The sequence below is a fragment of the Solanum lycopersicum genome, chromosome 6 (genome assembly GCF_036512215.1).
Source record: "Solanum lycopersicum chromosome 6, SLM_r2.1".
Lineage (NCBI taxonomy): Eukaryota > Viridiplantae > Streptophyta > Magnoliopsida > Solanales > Solanaceae > Solanum > Solanum lycopersicum.
In genome coordinates, this window is record NC_090805.1 from 41,981,324 (window position 1) to 41,999,202 (window position 17,879).

The 17,879-nt window shown below is 30.6% G+C and overlaps 3 protein-coding genes across 7 annotated transcripts; 2 read left to right on the forward strand and 1 right to left on the reverse strand.

The window, feature by feature from the left end:
• The first annotated feature begins 4,814 nt into the window (after nt 1-4,814).
• On the forward strand, nt 4,815-9,746 carry LOC101264132 (protein HOTHEAD). Its single transcript, XM_004241821.5, has 6 exons — nt 4,815-5,036; nt 5,665-6,046; nt 7,500-7,810; nt 7,924-8,309; nt 8,576-9,144; nt 9,287-9,746. Exons 1-6 carry the CDS (start codon nt 4,946-4,948, stop codon nt 9,339-9,341), a joined length of 1,794 nt encoding a protein of 597 aa, XP_004241869.1. The 5' UTR covers nt 4,815-4,945; the 3' UTR covers nt 9,342-9,746.
• Nucleotides 9,747-9,851: 105 nt separating this feature from the next.
• On the forward strand, nt 9,852-14,952 carry LOC101264439 (putative pentatricopeptide repeat-containing protein At1g17630). Of its 5 annotated transcripts, none has more exons than XM_069299275.1 (4): nt 9,852-12,439; nt 12,680-13,085; nt 13,159-13,376; nt 14,426-14,952. In XM_069299275.1, exon 1 carries the CDS (start codon nt 10,045-10,047, stop codon nt 12,235-12,237), a length of 2,193 nt encoding a protein of 730 aa, XP_069155376.1. In that variant the 5' UTR covers nt 9,852-10,044; the 3' UTR covers nt 12,238-12,439; nt 12,680-13,085; nt 13,159-13,376; nt 14,426-14,952. The 5 variants fall into 5 exon arrangements, with proteins under 5 accessions (XP_069155376.1, XP_069155375.1, XP_069155374.1 ...); XM_069299274.1 differs by having other exon boundaries at nt 12,680-12,982; XM_069299273.1 differs by lacking the exon at nt 12,680-13,085 and having other exon boundaries at nt 14,243-14,952.
• Nucleotides 12,973-14,969, reverse strand: LOC101264134 (LOB domain-containing protein 22). The gene is made up of 2 exons (XM_004242219.5): nt 14,002-14,969; nt 12,973-13,472 (listed from the first exon to the last, which is right to left on the reverse strand). The coding sequence occupies exons 1-2, from the start codon at nt 14,967-14,969 to the stop codon at nt 13,430-13,432; spliced, it is 1,011 nt and encodes a 336-aa protein (XP_004242267.2). The 3' UTR covers nt 12,973-13,429.
• Between the last annotated feature and the right edge of the window lie 2,910 nt (nt 14,970-17,879).

A 17,879-nucleotide genomic window follows, 5' to 3' on the forward strand; every position in this document is an offset into this window, starting at 1 on the left:
ACCAACCAAAAGAAAAAGAATTCTTATTGTGGAATGTACATAACTCATTGGATGGATACTATTACATTTCATGTGGTCTAGAATTGGCAATTCCCAACTTTCCAGCCCAAGATATTGCTTCATTTATTGCAAAAGATTGCAACTGTCTTTTTCTCTAAAAAAAAAAAAAAGAAAAAACAGAACACAAAAAGGTCAATTTGATTTCCAGATGGTTAGCTGGCTTAGCTTGAATATAAAACTGCGTATATTTTTTGATAAACATTAGTCTCCAAGTTGGTTTGGGTGCCTTTCGATTTCTTGAAGTATATATATATATATGAAGTAATTCTATTCATCAAGATTTGAATAAATTAATTTTTTTTATTCAATTCAATAACACACCATTTAAACTTATATAACTAGCTTTTGAATTTGAACCTTGTTGGGATTTAGCAAGTGTGAATGGAAAAAGAAAAGAGAGAATATGAAAACTGGGGAAATTATTTTGGAGGGAAAATGAAAAGTCATTTGCAAAGTGTCATTTCTCTCATATCGGCAAAAGAAAGGAAACTGTTGTCCTTCTAGAAGTAAACACTTCCATTACTTCTTAAAGAAGATGCCCCCCGGGCCTTGACTTCGAATTCAGATTCGGATTTGGCAAATGATGTGATTGATTGTTTTTTGGACAAAATTTATTTAATTAGTTTTTGTTAAATCAAATAAATCCTATTAAAATTATCTCTTATAAATTTGCAGGTAACGGTAACATTCCGAAAAGTTGTTACTCTTTTCGAAAAGTCGTTACTTTCCAAAAAAGAGTCGTTATTTTCCTAACAGACACAATTTTCTGAAAAGTTGTTATTTTTTCCAAAAGACACAACTTTCTGGATAAAATGGGTCTCAACAGATTTCACTGAACAGACATGTTCCTTGCTGAAAATGGCTATAAAAGGAAGTCAATTTTTGATTTTTTGAAAACACTGAAAAATTTTCTTCTCTGCATTTATTTTTTTTTCAAATAAAATCAAAGTGCCGATCGACTGAGTCTGTGTGACTTGTTGCTGTTCTTAAGTTCGTTGAAGTTAAAGACGTTTGAGGTACCGCTATTTCTTTAACAGGTTTAATCCGTTTTATCTTGAGAGAAATTAATCCATAACCTTGGGTACAGTGAGGGGATTAAATTTCTTAAGGACACACAATAATTTCTATAAACTCAAATTAATTCTTGTATTTTATGTATTTTTTGCTTCATCTTATTTCTGTTTATGTTCATTGGTTAACATTATAAATACAGATTACTAAATTATTAACCAACCTGAAACCTCACCGTTCTAAACCCGATTAATCTACCTAATAGTATTGTATCTTTCTATATATAATATATGAGAGGTGGCAAAGGTTTAATATATTCACATGGAAGAAAAGAAAAAACAATGAATGTTGCAAGTTATAAGTTGGAGCTCCCACCTCCCAACTGCGGCGTATTTACTGCACACATGCACTTTTCCATTTACTTTGTGTTTTTAAATATTTTTTTTTATTTGATCAGTTATTTTCTTGTTCATTGTATGCCAATAATAATACCAAGAAATATTCTTTGTAATTATTGTATACATCTATATATGTTATGTTTTCTGACTAGTAACAAACGAATTACTTATTCCTTATTATTTATTCATTTTTAAATGGACACTTAATTAATTGACTTATTAAGTTTATTATTTTACTCTTATTGATTATAAAGTGGATGAGATTTAGAATTTAATATTTTTTTAAAATAATTAATTAAAATTATAATAGATAAAAAAATTATTTTTTCTTAATTTATCAAAATAAACAAATAATTAGAAGTAACTATTAAACAATTGGACAAATAATTATAAACCGAGAGAGTATTCCATTGATTTCCAACTTTCAAGTGGAAGTTAAAAGGAGGATTAATGTCCTAACTAAACTTGTGAACATAAAAAAAAAAAAACATAATCTGCTATGGGCATGTGCACATGCATGACATGTTCCAACTGAATGAATAAATGTTATGATATTCAAAGTTGTAATTTCTTGGATTTACTTACCAAGATCAAAGTTGAAATGGTATAACTAACTAGCTTGATTAGGATAAATTAAAAATATGACTATATCAAAAATAATTATTAGTTATGGTTAGTATTTTTTTATATGTTTTAAAAAATCTAATGATATTTAATTAATATTAATAAAAATTTTAACATTTTTTATTAATATCAATATTTATTATCGTTAAAAATTATTTTTTATTGTAGTGTATATACCAATTACCATCATTTCTATTTGATGGATGTAATGTAATTTATGTTTTCACTCCTACGTTTTTTTTACTACTCTTATTAATTACATATTTTGGAGATCTAGGTTTGGCTAGTACGTTTTTTTGTGTGGTTACTTACTGATAAAGAGTATCAAAAGAAAATAATACATCTGAAATTTAATGTTAAAACTAGTAATATTAATAGTTTGAGAAAATTTCAGCAAACAACTATAGTTTTACCGACATTTTTTGGACTCTTGTCTATAGTTTGTGTACTTCATTTGTCTCATGCGGCAACGTGTCGTGAATAGCGTTTAAGCAACGACGAAACGTAAATGAACCACACTTTCCTATTAAGCTGAAAACAACGCTTTGGAGATGATGCAAATAACAAATTTATTTCAGTTATGTTTTCTATTTTAATTTATATGATATTTTTTATTATTAATTTTTTAGAATTAAAATATAAAAAGTTAAATTGATATATATATATATATTTGTTATATTGATATGTAAAAAATTGTAATGTATTGATATTTTTCTTTTAATTTTCTGAATATTAAATTTTTTTGTTTAAAATATCGAATTAAGGTAGTCTAATTTAACTTTAAAATTTAGTTAAATTGACTTTTAAAAAACGCAACATGACAAATAAAAGTGAGATGGAAAGTATAATTTAACTTGATATTAAATTTAAGAAGAAAAAAAAATTTGAAACTTGTAATCGATCTAAAAAAATTATAGATGTTGAGTATTTTAAAGTTAAATTGTACTAAATATAAAAATATGTAATTGTTTTGGAATTAATTAAAAAGGGCGAATCATATAAATCGAGGTGCATAAAATATTATTTTCTTTGTCCCATAATAGTTATCCACAACTAATTTTGTACGCTTCTTAATAAACTATAAATAGAAGAGATAATTTTACTATATGAACGTTAATATAATCAACATAATGTTTTAAAAAATGTAACAAAAGAAATTACTATAATTAATAATAATAAAAAATTATGAACTAAATATAAAATTATTTATTAATTTCACAAAATTAACAAATATTATTAAACATCTCAAAATAATATAATGAAAAACTATTATTAGATAAAAAGAGTAAATTGTGAAGGTGCATCGTGGTTACATATAATAGAGTAATATTCTATATGCAACAATAGCTCTTGACATATTCATTAAGAAACAATAAATAATAGGAACAATATTAAATTTAATGATGATAAATAACTCTCCCTTGGTTCCTTTCAATATATCATTTTATTCTATAAATAGTTGATCCATAATATTTATCATTTTATAAAATTATTGCATAAATTACCATATTGTTCCTTTTTCTCTTGTTCTTGACCAATTTAGAAAAACTAAGTAAATGATTTATGTTCATTGGTTAAATTAATTAATTAAAATAAATTAATTTATATACATTGATTGAAAATTTTAAATTTCAATAAAATTAAATAATGGTAAAATAGTAAATTTGCTTAGTTTCTTAATGCACGTGAAATTTAAAAAATAATGACATATAAATAAAAAACGAAGAGAGTATTTAATAGTATGAATAGTTAGATACAAAAATAAGTTATTTCTTAATATTTTAAATTAATTAAATTATTAAACAATTATTATTAAAAAATAATACTAATATTATATGTGTGTCTTTATGAGTAGTGAGTTGTCCAAATTACGTGCTTAGACAAAGATGATAGACAATTTTCATTATAGATTAATTGAATGGATAACCAATATGCATTAATAAACGACCCCAACCGTAGGCATTTATTTCGTCTTAAATGAGTATTACTCTCCTTGTTTCAAATTATTTTTCATTTTAAAAGTTTAAAATAAGATAACTTTTTTTCATTTTATTCTTGGTAATAGTTATATTTTAAATTTACAAGCATTTCATTAAAATAAATATTTAATAAAAAGAATTGTATTTCATAAAAAAAATTATGAATATATGCTTCTACATAAAAAAAAAAAACATAATGGATAGAGACAGAAAAACTAATTCATGGAATAAAAGAGTGAACCTTCCTCTCTCCCTTGAGCTCTTTTGTGTTGGTAACAAATTAAAATTTTGGAGTAAGTGAAATGATGAGAAATTAGGCGAAAATTAAATTCTCACCAATAAAATAAAAGTTAAGTTTTAGGGTGTATATAAATTAAATCTTAACAATAATGACTCAATAATACTCACTATATCACTACTCTTTTTATTTCAAATAAGTGATATTTTAACATTTACATTTTATTTTAAAATAAGTCGTATTTGACCCAATTAAGAAAATATCAACACTATTCTTTAAATTTTATCCTTATTTAAATACTTTTTTTAACATAAATAAAAAGCTAAATTTATTTTAAGGTATTTAATAATAATAAATTAGTAAAAATGTATTTTTTACTTTATAGCAACAAGTAGTTGTTCTTAATTAAGAGTTGTATCGCATATTAAAATATCATTTATTTTGAAATGAAAAAACTGTCTGCCACGTATAACATGATCTAATATTTGTAGCAATTAATGGTATAGTTGCGGAATTCTATAAGCTGTAAGCGAATCAAGTGCTAGTGTTTATATATATATATATATATGTGAATGTTGATAGTAGCACACAGAATATATAATTAGGCCAATTCAAAGAAAGGCACAGAGAGTTCAATGGCAGTGGTAATTGGTGCAGTTATGCCTGTAATTGTCAAGCTTTTGCTACTGCTTTTATGCCTCAATTTTAACTCTTCTCTCACTCAAGGTACTAATTTTTGCTTTTCATCACTTGTCTTTATTTCTACTCATCAAAGAAAAAATAGTTTCTTGGTAGTCCAGTTGAAAACAGAAAAAAATAAAGAGAGGAGTTCTCTTCTTGTCAACTATTGTTCCTTGTTCTTTCGATGGGCTAAAAACATAAAAAAAATAATTATTCTATGTATCATACAACTGACACATGCCGTATGAGGTTTCTTTTTATTTCATAGATTTAAATCTTTTCATATTTATTCACAATCTTTCGATCCATCAATTTGTGAAAGAAAAAAAAATAGAGAAAATACTTCTCTCTAAAATCCATCTAAGTTAATGAATTAAACTTAAATATAGCTTCAATTTTACCACATGATATAACAAGTGGTCTCAAACCTTCCAAGAGCATAAAACTCTTAATCAAAGTCCAGATAAATGTAAAAAATATTTTTTAACTACGTGGTAAGATCAGAATTGTATTTATGTTTAGTTAGTTAAGAATTAAAAAAAAATCAGACAACTTATTCAGTTACGTGAGAGACAACGTAAAATTTTTCGGAAAAAAAATAAAATTATCCCCTAATATGAGTTTTAGATTAAGTTTTCTAACAATGGGAGTTGTCTGTTTTTTTGTAAAACAGCAAGAAAATGGGAATCGTGGAAAGATAAATACCCATTCATAAAGCCAGCAAGCTCATTTTCATCATCAAATGCTTGGAGCAGCGGTAGCAGCAAGGGTCATAATTATGATTACATAATAGTGGGAGGAGGCACAGCTGGCTGTCCATTGGCAGCAACTTTGTCACAGAAATTCAATGTGTTGTTGCTGGAAAGAGGGGGAGTCCCATTTGCCAATGCAAATGTCTCCTTAATGCAAAATTTTCACATCTCTTTGGCTGACACTTCTCCTCATTCTGCTTCCCAAATTTTTGCTTCAACTGATGGTGTCTTTAATGCAAGAGCTAGAGTCTTGGGTGGAGGCACTTGCATCAATGCTGGTTTCTATAGTCGCGCTAGCCAAAGGTTCGCAATTTGCACTTACCTGACTCTTATACTAAAAATAAACTTTTACGTCTTTTTGCAATTCTCATTTCAATTGAATCTAAAGTGCATCGTTTATCATGATATCAGAGTGTCAATTGTGAGATCAAATTTTTATCTACCTATAATTCTTGGATTGGGTCATGATTTATGACCCGACCGATCCAATTGCCATATTCAATTTGAAATCACTAAGAAATAAGTATAGCATTCAATTTCTTGAATAGTTGAAACCACTTTTTTTTTTTTAAGTACATTGTATTAAAATGAAGGCATTGATAGTGATGGTTCATTTAGCAGACTAATCGTACATAGCCTTTCTAAATCAATATGATCTACAGTTGGACTCCATTAATGATCTTGGTATATGCTAGTAGTAACAAAATGTTTATGACTTATTTCATTTTTTTCCTAAATATGGAGTAGTAGGGTAACGGTTGAGATAAGATAAAATATAATTTACACTTTTAAGAACGTATACAAAAAAAAAATTAATTATTTATATAATGAAATTTTTCAACGAAAATAGCTATGTTACTTCTGTATCTTTATTAATAGTTTTGGTTGCTAGTGATCATATCTATCTCCAAATTTGTGGTCCTTGTTGGCTGTATTTAGATAAAAGATTTGGCAGGGAATATAACAATGGACAAATGATTTAAAGACCAGCTAGACATGGTTGGTTGTCAACCCATATATGTGTACCTAGAATTTGAGCCTATTGCATACTCTAAACATCCCAACTACCAGCCTTCTATCCTCATTTATTGTACTTAATAATAAATTATTTCAGACCAATAAATTTGATTTTCCTCTTTATGATGGTCACTTTATAAATCATCCTACTGTTTATCATTTCATGGATGGTCGTTGAAACAGAAATACTCTATTCGTCTCAAAATACTTGTCATTTAGAAATTCAAGTTAATTTATCTGTATTAGTACTTAGCTTGTTCTTGAAAACTACAAATATCTTAATTATAACACGTAAATGTAAAAAATGTTCAATGAAGATATATTATATTATCAGACATAAATAAAGGTAAAACAGTCAAACATCTTTTCTAATTAATGATTTCTTTAGAAACGTACAAATGAAAAATACGACAAGTATTTTGAGACGGAAAAAGTATAAAACGGATATGTAAGTGTATGAGTAATACTAGTCTTCCTTTTTTTCTATTATTTGTATTTGGAACCTACTGACCTGATTTTGTGACGTAGGACGAACTTAGAGGGACATGCTCCTTGTCCTGGAGTTTATCCATTCTGAGGGCTCGAACCTGGATTAATGTCTTCACTTATGCTAACATGCTTGAAAATTCTGTAATTTGTATACTTAAAGAAATATGGCTTACATATACTATATATTTCTGTATTGAGGTGCAAATTGATCAGGTAATTCATTTGATACTATGATTCTTTGAACTTGTAGCTATATCAAGAAAGCAGGATGGGATTCTAAACTGGTAAATGAATCATTCCCCTGGATTGAGAAGCAAATTGTTCATAAACCAATCTTAGCACCATGGCAAAAAGCAGTAAGCGACGGTCTACTAGAAGTTGGTATATCACCTTATAATGGATTCACTTATGATCATATATATGGAACCAAGTTTGGAGGAACTCTTTTCGATAGATTTGGTCATCGGAAGACTGCAGCTGATCTTCTCACCTCAGCCAATCCTGAGAAGCTTGATGTTTTGGTGCATGCGATGGTTCAAAAGATTGAATTTGACACATCAGGTATATATTACATGTCAAATAACTCTAATACATTTAGTTCAAGATTGAGTTGAAGTAGAACTAGAAAGGATCCGTCTTCAATGAGACGATGATAGTATTTTAAAATTGTGCAGGAAGGAAGCCAAGAGCAGTAGGAGTCATCTTCAAAGACGAAAAGGGGAACCAACACACAGCATTCCTTTCAAAGAGAAAGGGAAGTGAAATTATAGTGTCATCTGGTGCAATTGGAAGTCCTCAGATTCTGTTGCTCAGTGGAATAGGACCAAAGGCTGAATTGAAAAAATTGAACATCTCGGTGGTGTTTGATAATAAATTTGTCGGTAAAGGCATGTCAGACAACCCCTTGAACACCATATTTGTTCCAACAAATAGGCCTGTTCAGCAGTCACTTATCCAGACTGTAGGAATTACCAAGATGGGGGTCTATATTGAAGCTAGTAGTGGATATGGAGAAACCGAAGATAGCATTCATTGCCATCATGGTATAGTTTCAGCTGAGGTTAGTCGTATAACTTCAACTTCTTTCAAGTATACAGTCGAGATTTTGACTATCAGTTCTTGTCTTGTTGGAAATATCCTCTTTACTTTACATACTGAAACCGAGAACTTTTAGTGGCCAAAGCCAGAACATGGCTTCTAGGACACTTGAGTGCTCGAGTTTTTTCACATGACACTCCTTAAAACTCCTTATGATCACTTCATAATGAAAGTCACTAGACCTTCAAGCCTTTTTCTGACATACATTGCACGTTTGGGCATAACCAGATAGGGCAACTCTCCGCAATTCCTCCAAAGCAGAGAACACTGGAAGCAATTGAAGTCTACAAAAGAAACAAGAAACATGTTCCACAAGAAGCATTCAGGGGAGGTTTCATATTAGAAAAGATCGCGACACCTTTATCAACAGGGCACATTAGCTTGAAGAGCACCAAGGTTGATGACAGTCCTTCCGTCACTTTCAACTACTTCAGCCATCCACGCGACCTGAAGAGATGTGTAGATGGCATACGCATCGTGGAGCAGATTGTGAAATCAAAACATTTCACCACTTACGCACAGTGTGACAAGGATACACTGGACAAGTTGCTAAACATGAGTGTCCAAGCTAACATTAATCTTATACCGAAACACACTAATGATACAGAGTCACTTGAACAGTTCTGCAAAGACACAGTGACTACAATATGGCACTACCATGGCGGTTGCCAAGTAGGCAAGGTGGTAACCCCTGATTACAGGGTTATGAATGTCAACAGGCTCCGGGTCATTGATGGTTCTACATTCAACGAGTCGCCAGGCACCAATCCTCAAGCCACCGTGTTGATGATGGGCAGGTAAATTATACTCCCGTCTGTTTCAATTTGTTTGTTTGATTTTGATTTGATACCAAGTAAATGAGACTTTCAAATCTTGTGTTTTAAACAAAAAATATGTAGAAAGATTGGCTAATTATACTGATTGATTTCTTTGATGCAGGTACATGGGAGTAAAGATTTTAAGAGAAAGATTAGGAAGAGCAGCTGGTTTGTAAAGATTCTACTGGTTCTTTTTTAGTCCTTTTTTGCAGGGGAAACTGAGACGCAAGTGTGAGTTTTGTCATTTTGATTCTTTGGCAAGTAGTTATATGTGTAGTCTGCAGAGTTTGGCTTGCCACACAAAAGAGTAATTGGGACGAAAAAACTTACCCGCAACTATTGTAACTATATTATTTTATCATGGTTAAGTGATAAATAGAGACGACAATATACGTCATTTAACCATGATTAGTGATAAGTACACATACATGAAAGAGACATGTCATGTGTTTATTCATTTTATGAAAACATTCGGTGGTGCAAGTAAGTTTTTTTTATTATACGTGTGTTGTTACAAGTAATATCATTATTCTTTCTTTCAATGTAAAACTTGTTTCTTTAATTTAATTCAATTTGAATAACGTGTACTTACTAGTTCCATAGTGAGTTTTGTCAAGTTATGATGTCTAAATTAAACATCAAATTATAAACAAGATAAAGTTGTCATTACTTTTATTTTACTTTGATATCCGTAATGATGAAACTCGATTAAATTAGAATTTGCTAGCTAAGTATGCATAAATAGACAAAACTCTCTCTTTATCATCTCAGCATCCTTTTTCTTCTCATGAACCACCGGACCACTATAAATACTTCTAGTTCTTCCACCACAAACCTTGTTACTACTCTCAAATCTTTCAGCAATTTTCCGACGAGGATATGCTTCACTGTTGTAGGTCGAGTTCAAGGCGTTTCATTTCCCAGACTCCATTTTCAATCTCAACTAGACTTTGTTTCCCGTCAATTTTCACCCATTTTCACTGTCACTCTTCAGCCAATCATTCCCACAAAACCCAAAGTGAGCTTCTTGACTTCTTGGACCATTTACTTCAACAATGCGGCCTTAATCTTCAACAGCTGAAGCAAATTCATGAAAATATCATAATCACTGGATCATCAAATTCTTCTTTTATAGCTGCCAGACTCATATCCGTTTACTCTAAATTTGGGCTTGTCAATGAAGCTCAAAAAGTATTTGAAACCTGCCCAACTGATTGCTTCTCGAATTTGCTGTTGTGGAATTCGATCTTGAGGGCTAATGTATCCCATGGGAAATGTGAAGAAGCTGTAAAGCTTTATGTTAAGATGCGTGAATATGGTAATTTGGCTGATGGGTTTGGTTTTCCGTTAATTATTCGAGCATGTGGCATGTTCGGTGACCATAATCTCTGCAGTGTAGTGCATTGTCACGCTATACAAATGGGTTTTAGAGATCATCTTTATGTTGGAAATGAATTGATGAACATGTATGGGAAGATTGGGCGTATGGATATTGCAAGTAAAGTGTTTGATGGAATGTCTATGAGAACTCAAGTATCATGGAATATTATAGTTTCAGGTTTTGCGCAGAACTTTGACTGTGATGCTGCTTACAAGACGTTTCTGCTGATGGAACCTCAGGGGTTTGAACCAAATTCTGTCACTTGGACATCATTGTTATCTAGTTTTGCTAGGTGTAGACGTCATCAGGATACGTGGAAACTTTATGTTTTGATGAGAAAGAAACAAGTTGAAGCTACTGCTGAGGCTATTGCTGTAGTAATATCAGTTTGTATTGGTGACAATGGGATTGATAAGTGTGAGACGGTGCATGGATACGTTATCAAAGGGGGCTTTGAAAATAATTCTATTGTGATAAACTCATTAATGTGTACGTATGGGAAATGTGGTGCTGTTAGACAGGCTGAATGTCTCTTTTCCAGGTTGCAATTAAAAACTATAGTGAGCTGGAATTCTTTAATATCTTGTTATGCAGAATCAGGTTTATATAACGAGGCCTATTCGTTATTTTTGCAGTTACAAGTGTTAGATGATCCAAAGATGAAACCTAATGTCATAAGTTGGAGTGCTGTTATAGGGGCATTCTCTATGGCCGAGAGGCATGAGGAGTCCTTAGAAATCTTTCGAAATATGCAAGTTGCTAGAGTACTGGCCAATGATGTTACGATTTCAAGTGTTTTATCAGTTTGTGCTGAGCTTTCAAACTTCCATCTTGGTATGGAAATCCACGGTTATTCAATAAGGTATCTAATGGATAAAAGTACTTTGGTAGGAAATGGGTTAGTTAATATGTACATAAAGTGCGGTAGTTTGTGGAAAGGAAACATAGTATTTAAGGGAGTAGGAAAAAAAGATTTGATTTCATGGAACACAATGATATCTGGATTTGGAATGCATGGACTTGGTGCTACTGCCTTAGAAACATTTGAACAGATGACTAGCGCAGGAACTAAGCCAGATGGAATTACTTTTGTTGCAGTTCTTTCTGCATGTAGTCATGCAGGCCTTGTTGATGAGGGGTATAAAGTTTTCGATCAGATGAAGAAAGTGTTTGGAGTCGAACCACAAATGGAGCACTATGCTTGTATGGTAGATCTTCTTGGTCGTGCTGGTCTATTGCAGCAGGCTAGTGAAATGGTGCAAAACATGCCAATGAGGCCCAATGCTTGTGTCTGGGGAGCACTACTCAGCTCTTGTAAAATGTATAAAAACACGGAAGTCGCAGAAGAAACTGCTGCTCAGATTTTCAACCTTGAGTCTGGGATGACGGGAAGCTACATGTTGCTCTGTAATTTATATGCTGTAAATGGAAGGTGGAAGGATTCAGCAAACGTGAGGATATCAGCGAAGACGCAGGGTTTGAAAAAAGCTCCAGGACAAAGTTGGATTGAGGTGAAAAAGAAGGTTTACATGTTCTTAGCTGGACAACCTATGGATTCAGAGATGGAAGATGTTCATATAATGCTTAATATTCTAAGCCTTCATATGGCTAAAGAAGGATGCACACCCCAAAAGAGCTTTGCTATGCAATGTGCAGAAGAACAAGAAGATTATCTGTATTATGCATCATGAAGAAATCTATGTCTATGCTCGATGCAGGAAAACTACAATCTAATATTTAAACCAGCCCAAAGCCATTGTTCGATAAACAAAGATCTGCTCGGAGCCCTCTGTAGAACTTATGTGAACAGCTGACCTCCCTTCCAGTCTTCTCTATATTTATTTCAGGGGTCAGCCCTATATGAGTTGGCGGTGCAGTCACTTCATTACTCAGGTATGTACAATTTCATTTTCCAGGAAAAAGGTCACATCTTGATATGTTTTTACTCGCTATAATTTCATTCTATCTTTTGAAGTCTGAATGCATGTTTTAAAAGGACTAATTGTTCGCTAATCTGCTGAATTGGGTCGAAGTCTGATGAGCCTGCATGAGGGATATGATTCAGTTGTATTTTCGTACAAAAAGGAAGGGATAGTTAGATTGAACCAATACATTTATGTTTTACTGTTCCAGGCTTGAGTTGCCAATTGCCATGTCGCAAGGAGCTATGAGCTAGTGGAAACTAGGAAATTAAAGGAGCAGTGGAATGTTGGGTTGGGAATCATTTTTGGTTGCTCTAAGTATGCTGATTTCTTAGTTTCGTATGCAAATTGGTGATTGGATGCCGTTGAAATTGAAGTCTCATTTATTTAAACTGCACATGAAGGAAATTTTTTTTTTTAACAAAGTGGAAATGGTGAAGACGATGAAACATTGGCCTTCTATGTTACTCAGTTTTGTCATGGACAGTGTCATCGACAAGGAAGAATCTGAAATGTATATCAAGTGCATTCAGCCTTTCTTCTAATTAAACAATTGTATCAAGAAATCAGAATAGTGAATGTACACCATCACTATAATTTGACTCATGAAATCACAAGTAAACTAATTATTTTACTGCCTATTTATTACTTTCATCACATGTCTAAAATTCTGAACCTTCGTTTTTCCAGTAAAACCTTCTGGAGCTTTACAATGGGTGAAGGCCCCAGCAGATTGATGGCAGCTAGTTTCGCATACCGATTGATCGGTTGACACTTAAAAGAAGGAAGAACAAAACATACACAACTCATTGGGAGTTCGGGCAAAATTGTGAAGTCAGTTGATTCTCAGAAATTTCCTCTTGCGGATCTCTCTACTACAAAAATTCAGCGAAGTACAGTTTGTGAAGGTAAACAGAGTAGCAGCACCTTTAGATCTTGATGTGCAAGCATGTCTAAGGATTCACCCTCTTCCTTCAATTGGAGTCTGTTCCCTTGTTGAATAGCTTCATCATTATGAAATGAACAAGTGTCAAAACTGTAGTCCAAAATATAGAAAGAAATAAAGAAAAAGAAGAGCAATTCTTACAATGCCATAACCTGTTCTCTTTTTGTTTATTATCTTTTCTTCTTAATGGCTATACTATGTGGTTCATTGGGGAATAGATATTGAGTGGTTTCGAGATTAAAATAGTTTTAAAAAACTAAAAGGCGAGATCAGGATTTAAATTCTATGTTCTATAATTATGGATAACATTTCTCTATGTATTGTAGCTATATTACAATGTGCAAAACTACTCTGGAAATGCCATAAGATCCATCCAAAAAAACAAATCTTTGTTGATGGCTTGAAGCCATGATCTATTCATTTTCCCTAAAACTGAGCAAACTATGTTAATTGACAAATGAAAATCAAAGATTTATATGTTGTTTAAATTCATCATTCGATCTTTGCAATCCTTTAAATGCTTAAACTCAAAACATAACACAATTAAATAATGAAAGAATAGAGATCGAACATTGGGCATTACTGACCTGTGTTGATCAAATGTTTGATCATGTTCGAAACTTCCGAAACCTGAAATCCCCTCAAGAATAGGGTCCTTGATATTGTCACATTGGTCATTAACAGATAGTTGCTTCATCATAGAATTGGTAGCTGATGTAGACGTGGATTCTTGTTCATGCAAGCTCCAAGGGAAGTTAATATCTGTTAAATCTAATTGCCCATCTTGAATTTCATTGTATTGCTGATCATCTTCTGCTTGCTGATCAGAACGAGGATGATTATAGAAACTATCGTGAGGATTGTACTGATTTATTGGCTGTTGATCGTACGAAGATGCATTATTATTAATATTCACCAGAGCATCTACTTGATTCACAACGCCGTCACAATTATTATCATTAAATGATTCCTCAGTTGCATGATGATCTGTTAATATCTGTTGTTGTTCAGATACAGCAGCAGCAGCAACAGCCTGTGCCCTGCAGTAGGCGAGTTGATGAAGAACGATATCGAGCTCTGCTTTGCAATAATCAATATGACGTTGCAGGTCTCTGATTATACGGTAACAACCACCAACAGGATCATTAGCACGGACATCAGATTGAAAGATGATGGTCCGCATTGCCTCATCTTTGAACGGTTGATCAAGGTGGCGAATGATCTTGGTAATGTTGCTGACCCCAAACAATTTATGAGCATTGAGGAACTGTCGTTGACGATCATGTGGAAAATAAGGGGCAAGAACACAGTCAGGGGCACATTTTCGACGTTGGTATTTACATGCAGCGCAAGCTTGTCCTGCACCACTAACACGAAGGAGGACATTCTTATCGTTGATATTATTATTATTATGAACACGTTTAGTATACTTATTATTATTATGATTGAGATTGTTGTGATCAGTGATGAATGTATGAGGAGTTTGTTGAATATGAATGTTATTATTATTATTATTATTATTGGGGTTGGTAAAGGAAGTCATTTGATTCTGCATATTGTAATTATAAGTTTGTCAAAGGGAGATTTGTGCTGCGTCTCCGGCGGGGATGGAGAAAAAGGATTAGATTAGAGAGTTTTCTTTTGAGTTCCCTCCCTTCTTTTCTCCTTGCCAATATAACTAATTCTAACAAAATGAGAGGCTCACAAATTTCTTTATAGTTCACATAATAATATTATTATTATTAATAATAATTAATATTATCATTTAATCAGACTAAAATTTATTCATGTATATACCAATTCAATACATGCATGCCATATGTTTGAATATATAGTTTAATTACTTAATCTTAATTAATTAATATATTTTACTTTATTTTAATTATATGATAAAAAAAAATTGCATATATATCTAATTGTGAGTAAATTCTTACCAATTAATCTCTCTCTTAAACTGTATTTGTTTTGTTTCATTTTAATGTTTCGGTAAATGCTCATGTTTTTTAAAAGATTAGTTTCCAAAACGTGCGTTGCACGTTTGTCCCTTACAATTATTATAAAATTGAATTATTATATAATGTTGAAATTAGAAATATTAGTTTTATCAATTTATATTTTATTCATTAAATAAAATTCATAATAATCGAATAGTACATTGACCATCAAGCAAGAAATATGGAAAAATATATTACTATAGCATCTAATAATATGAATATATGTCTATATTATCCTTAATAATCTCTCATTACGCTCCATATTAGTAAGTAAACAAATATGTAGCTACTTAAAGAAACTATATTAGTAAGGAAAGATAAAATTAATTAAATATTATAAAATAACATTAAAAAACGAATCTAAATGTCATAAATTAGTAATTTCAGCACTAATAAAAATAGACTTATAACATTCATAATTTCATAGAAGATTATATAAAAGAAGTATAATCGGTAAATAATACAAAAAAATTAAACAGATAAGAATAAATACAACATTCATATCTTTCTTAAGACTTTTATTATAACAATATATATAGTAAAAAGAAATACACAAGGAGTAGAGTTTTTTTTCCTCCCATAATAAAAAAAAATCTAAAATGGTAAAGATAAAATTTATGATACAAAATATCATTCTATGGAGGATCAACAAATATTAATATTTCAAAACAAAAAAAAAGTACCTGAAAATTGCCTAATGATTCACATCAACACGAGGCAAGCAATAAAGAAAAATTATTTTTTCATGATACATATATATATAGCTAAAGATTCATTGGATAAGATGAGAAGGTAAAGAGTTGTTTAAGTTAATTTTCAAAAGTTAAGTGATCTTCGACATGTGGTAGAGGAAAGGTGATTGTTTTTACTAATAATTTAATACATTTAACTATACTAACTAAAGAGAGAGAGGATAACAAATTTAATCATTTAATCACATTAATTATAGAGAAAGAATAGATAATTTTTATTTTAAAAAAAAAATTCCTAACAATTTCCTATGAAATAAATTTCTAACAATTTTCTGTAAAATATATTTGTATTTCAAAGTTTGACTATACACCTTCTTATTTTTAGTATTTAGTATAATATAATATAATTATTACTTAGTATATAAATAATTATAATTTAAACCATTGTGTCTAGATGCATATATTTAAATATGATTATTTAATATTAAATAAATTATATATTAATATTTAATTTAATTTAGGGATAAAATAAGGGCAAGATGGTAATACAACTTTTAAGTTAGGAGTTTTCCACTTATAATAATATATGGTAAGTTATGACTTATGACAATGTAAATTTCTCACGTGGCATTCAACATATAAGTGCTGATAAACTGATATATAATATCAATGTAGTGGAGTGGTAAGTACTTCTTCATTCATAAGTTATAATCAAAAGGTTTTAGGTTTGAGTTTCTTTGAATATAGGAGTTGCTTTTTTAACTAAGAGGTCTGAAAATCGAGTCCCCTTAAATACAGAGTTGTCTTTGAAGCAAAAAGTCTTAGCTTCGAGTTTCTTTGGGTACGGATTCACCTTTGTTACGAAGAATTTTACCCCCTAATGTAGAATTTCTCGGCACAAATTCTCATTTAGTTAGACTCCATTGTGGTGCTATCATTCTAATATTTTTTACTTTATTTTTTAATTTATTTATTTTACTGTTCTTTTAGTTTGTTTCATAACATAGAAAAATATTTCTTTCTTTTTTGTCAATTTTTAAGTTTAACTATACATATGATATATTTAAGACTACAAGATAAAAAAATATTTATATATATATATATATATATATATATATATATATATATATATATATATATATATATATATCTAACTTAGTTTATTAGCATAAGATTCAAAAATCTCTTACTTTTTAAAATTTTGTATCAAGTATCAAGTTAAAATCAAACAAAAAAGATAAAATGAATGGAGTATTATTTATAAAAGAAAATCATTTTTTATTAAAAAAGAAAGAAATAACTCCCTACATAAAAAATAATTTTAAATAGACTAAGAATTATACATCTTATAAAATTAGAGAAATTACACTTAATATGAAATATAATTAAAAGATTATTACGGTAAATTTAATATCATTTAGTTTTTGTCAGCCCTTTACCCTCCTTATGAATTTCTAGATTCGAAATCTAATAAAATTGTCTTCAGCAATATTTGACGAATGAAACTGCATATTTCGAATTGTAAAGGAATTATCTCATTAATCTTAATGAACTTCTACTGATAAAATTTTTATTGGCAATCAAATTTCATAACTTTGTCGATAAATAATATTTTCGAAAGTCAAGCAAAGAGTAAGCAAGATTTCATCAGCAAACTAATCAATGAAATTCGTATTCGTGAGGTTTGTATCCTATTCTTGTAATGTATCAATAAGTTGAAAAAATCTATCACACATCGGAATTTTTTCTTTGCTCAATTGAAAGACTCAACATTCAACA

Bases quoted from the DNA above. Each gene is read 5' to 3' on its own strand.
- LOC101264132 (XM_004241821.5), top strand. From the start codon at position 4,946: ATGGCAGTGGTAATTGGTGCAGTTATGCCTGTAATTGTCAAGCTTTTG. The intron at 5,037-5,664 runs GTACTAATTTTT...TTTGTAAAACAG, and splicing joins TAACTCTTCTCTCACTCAAG to CAAGAAAATGGGAATCGTGG. The intron at 8,310-8,575 runs GTTAGTCGTATA...GGGCATAACCAG, and splicing joins ATGGTATAGTTTCAGCTGAG to ATAGGGCAACTCTCCGCAAT.
- LOC101264134 (XM_004242219.5), bottom strand. From the start codon at position 14,969: ATGCAGAATCAAATGACTTCCTTTACCAACCCCAATAATAATAATAAT. The intron at 13,473-14,001 runs GTCAGTAATGCC...ATAATGATGAAG, and splicing joins CAAACATTTGATCAACACAG to CTATTCAACAAGGGAACAGA.
- LOC101264439 (XM_069299275.1), top strand. From the start codon at position 10,045: ATGCTTCACTGTTGTAGGTCGAGTTCAAGGCGTTTCATTTCCCAGACT.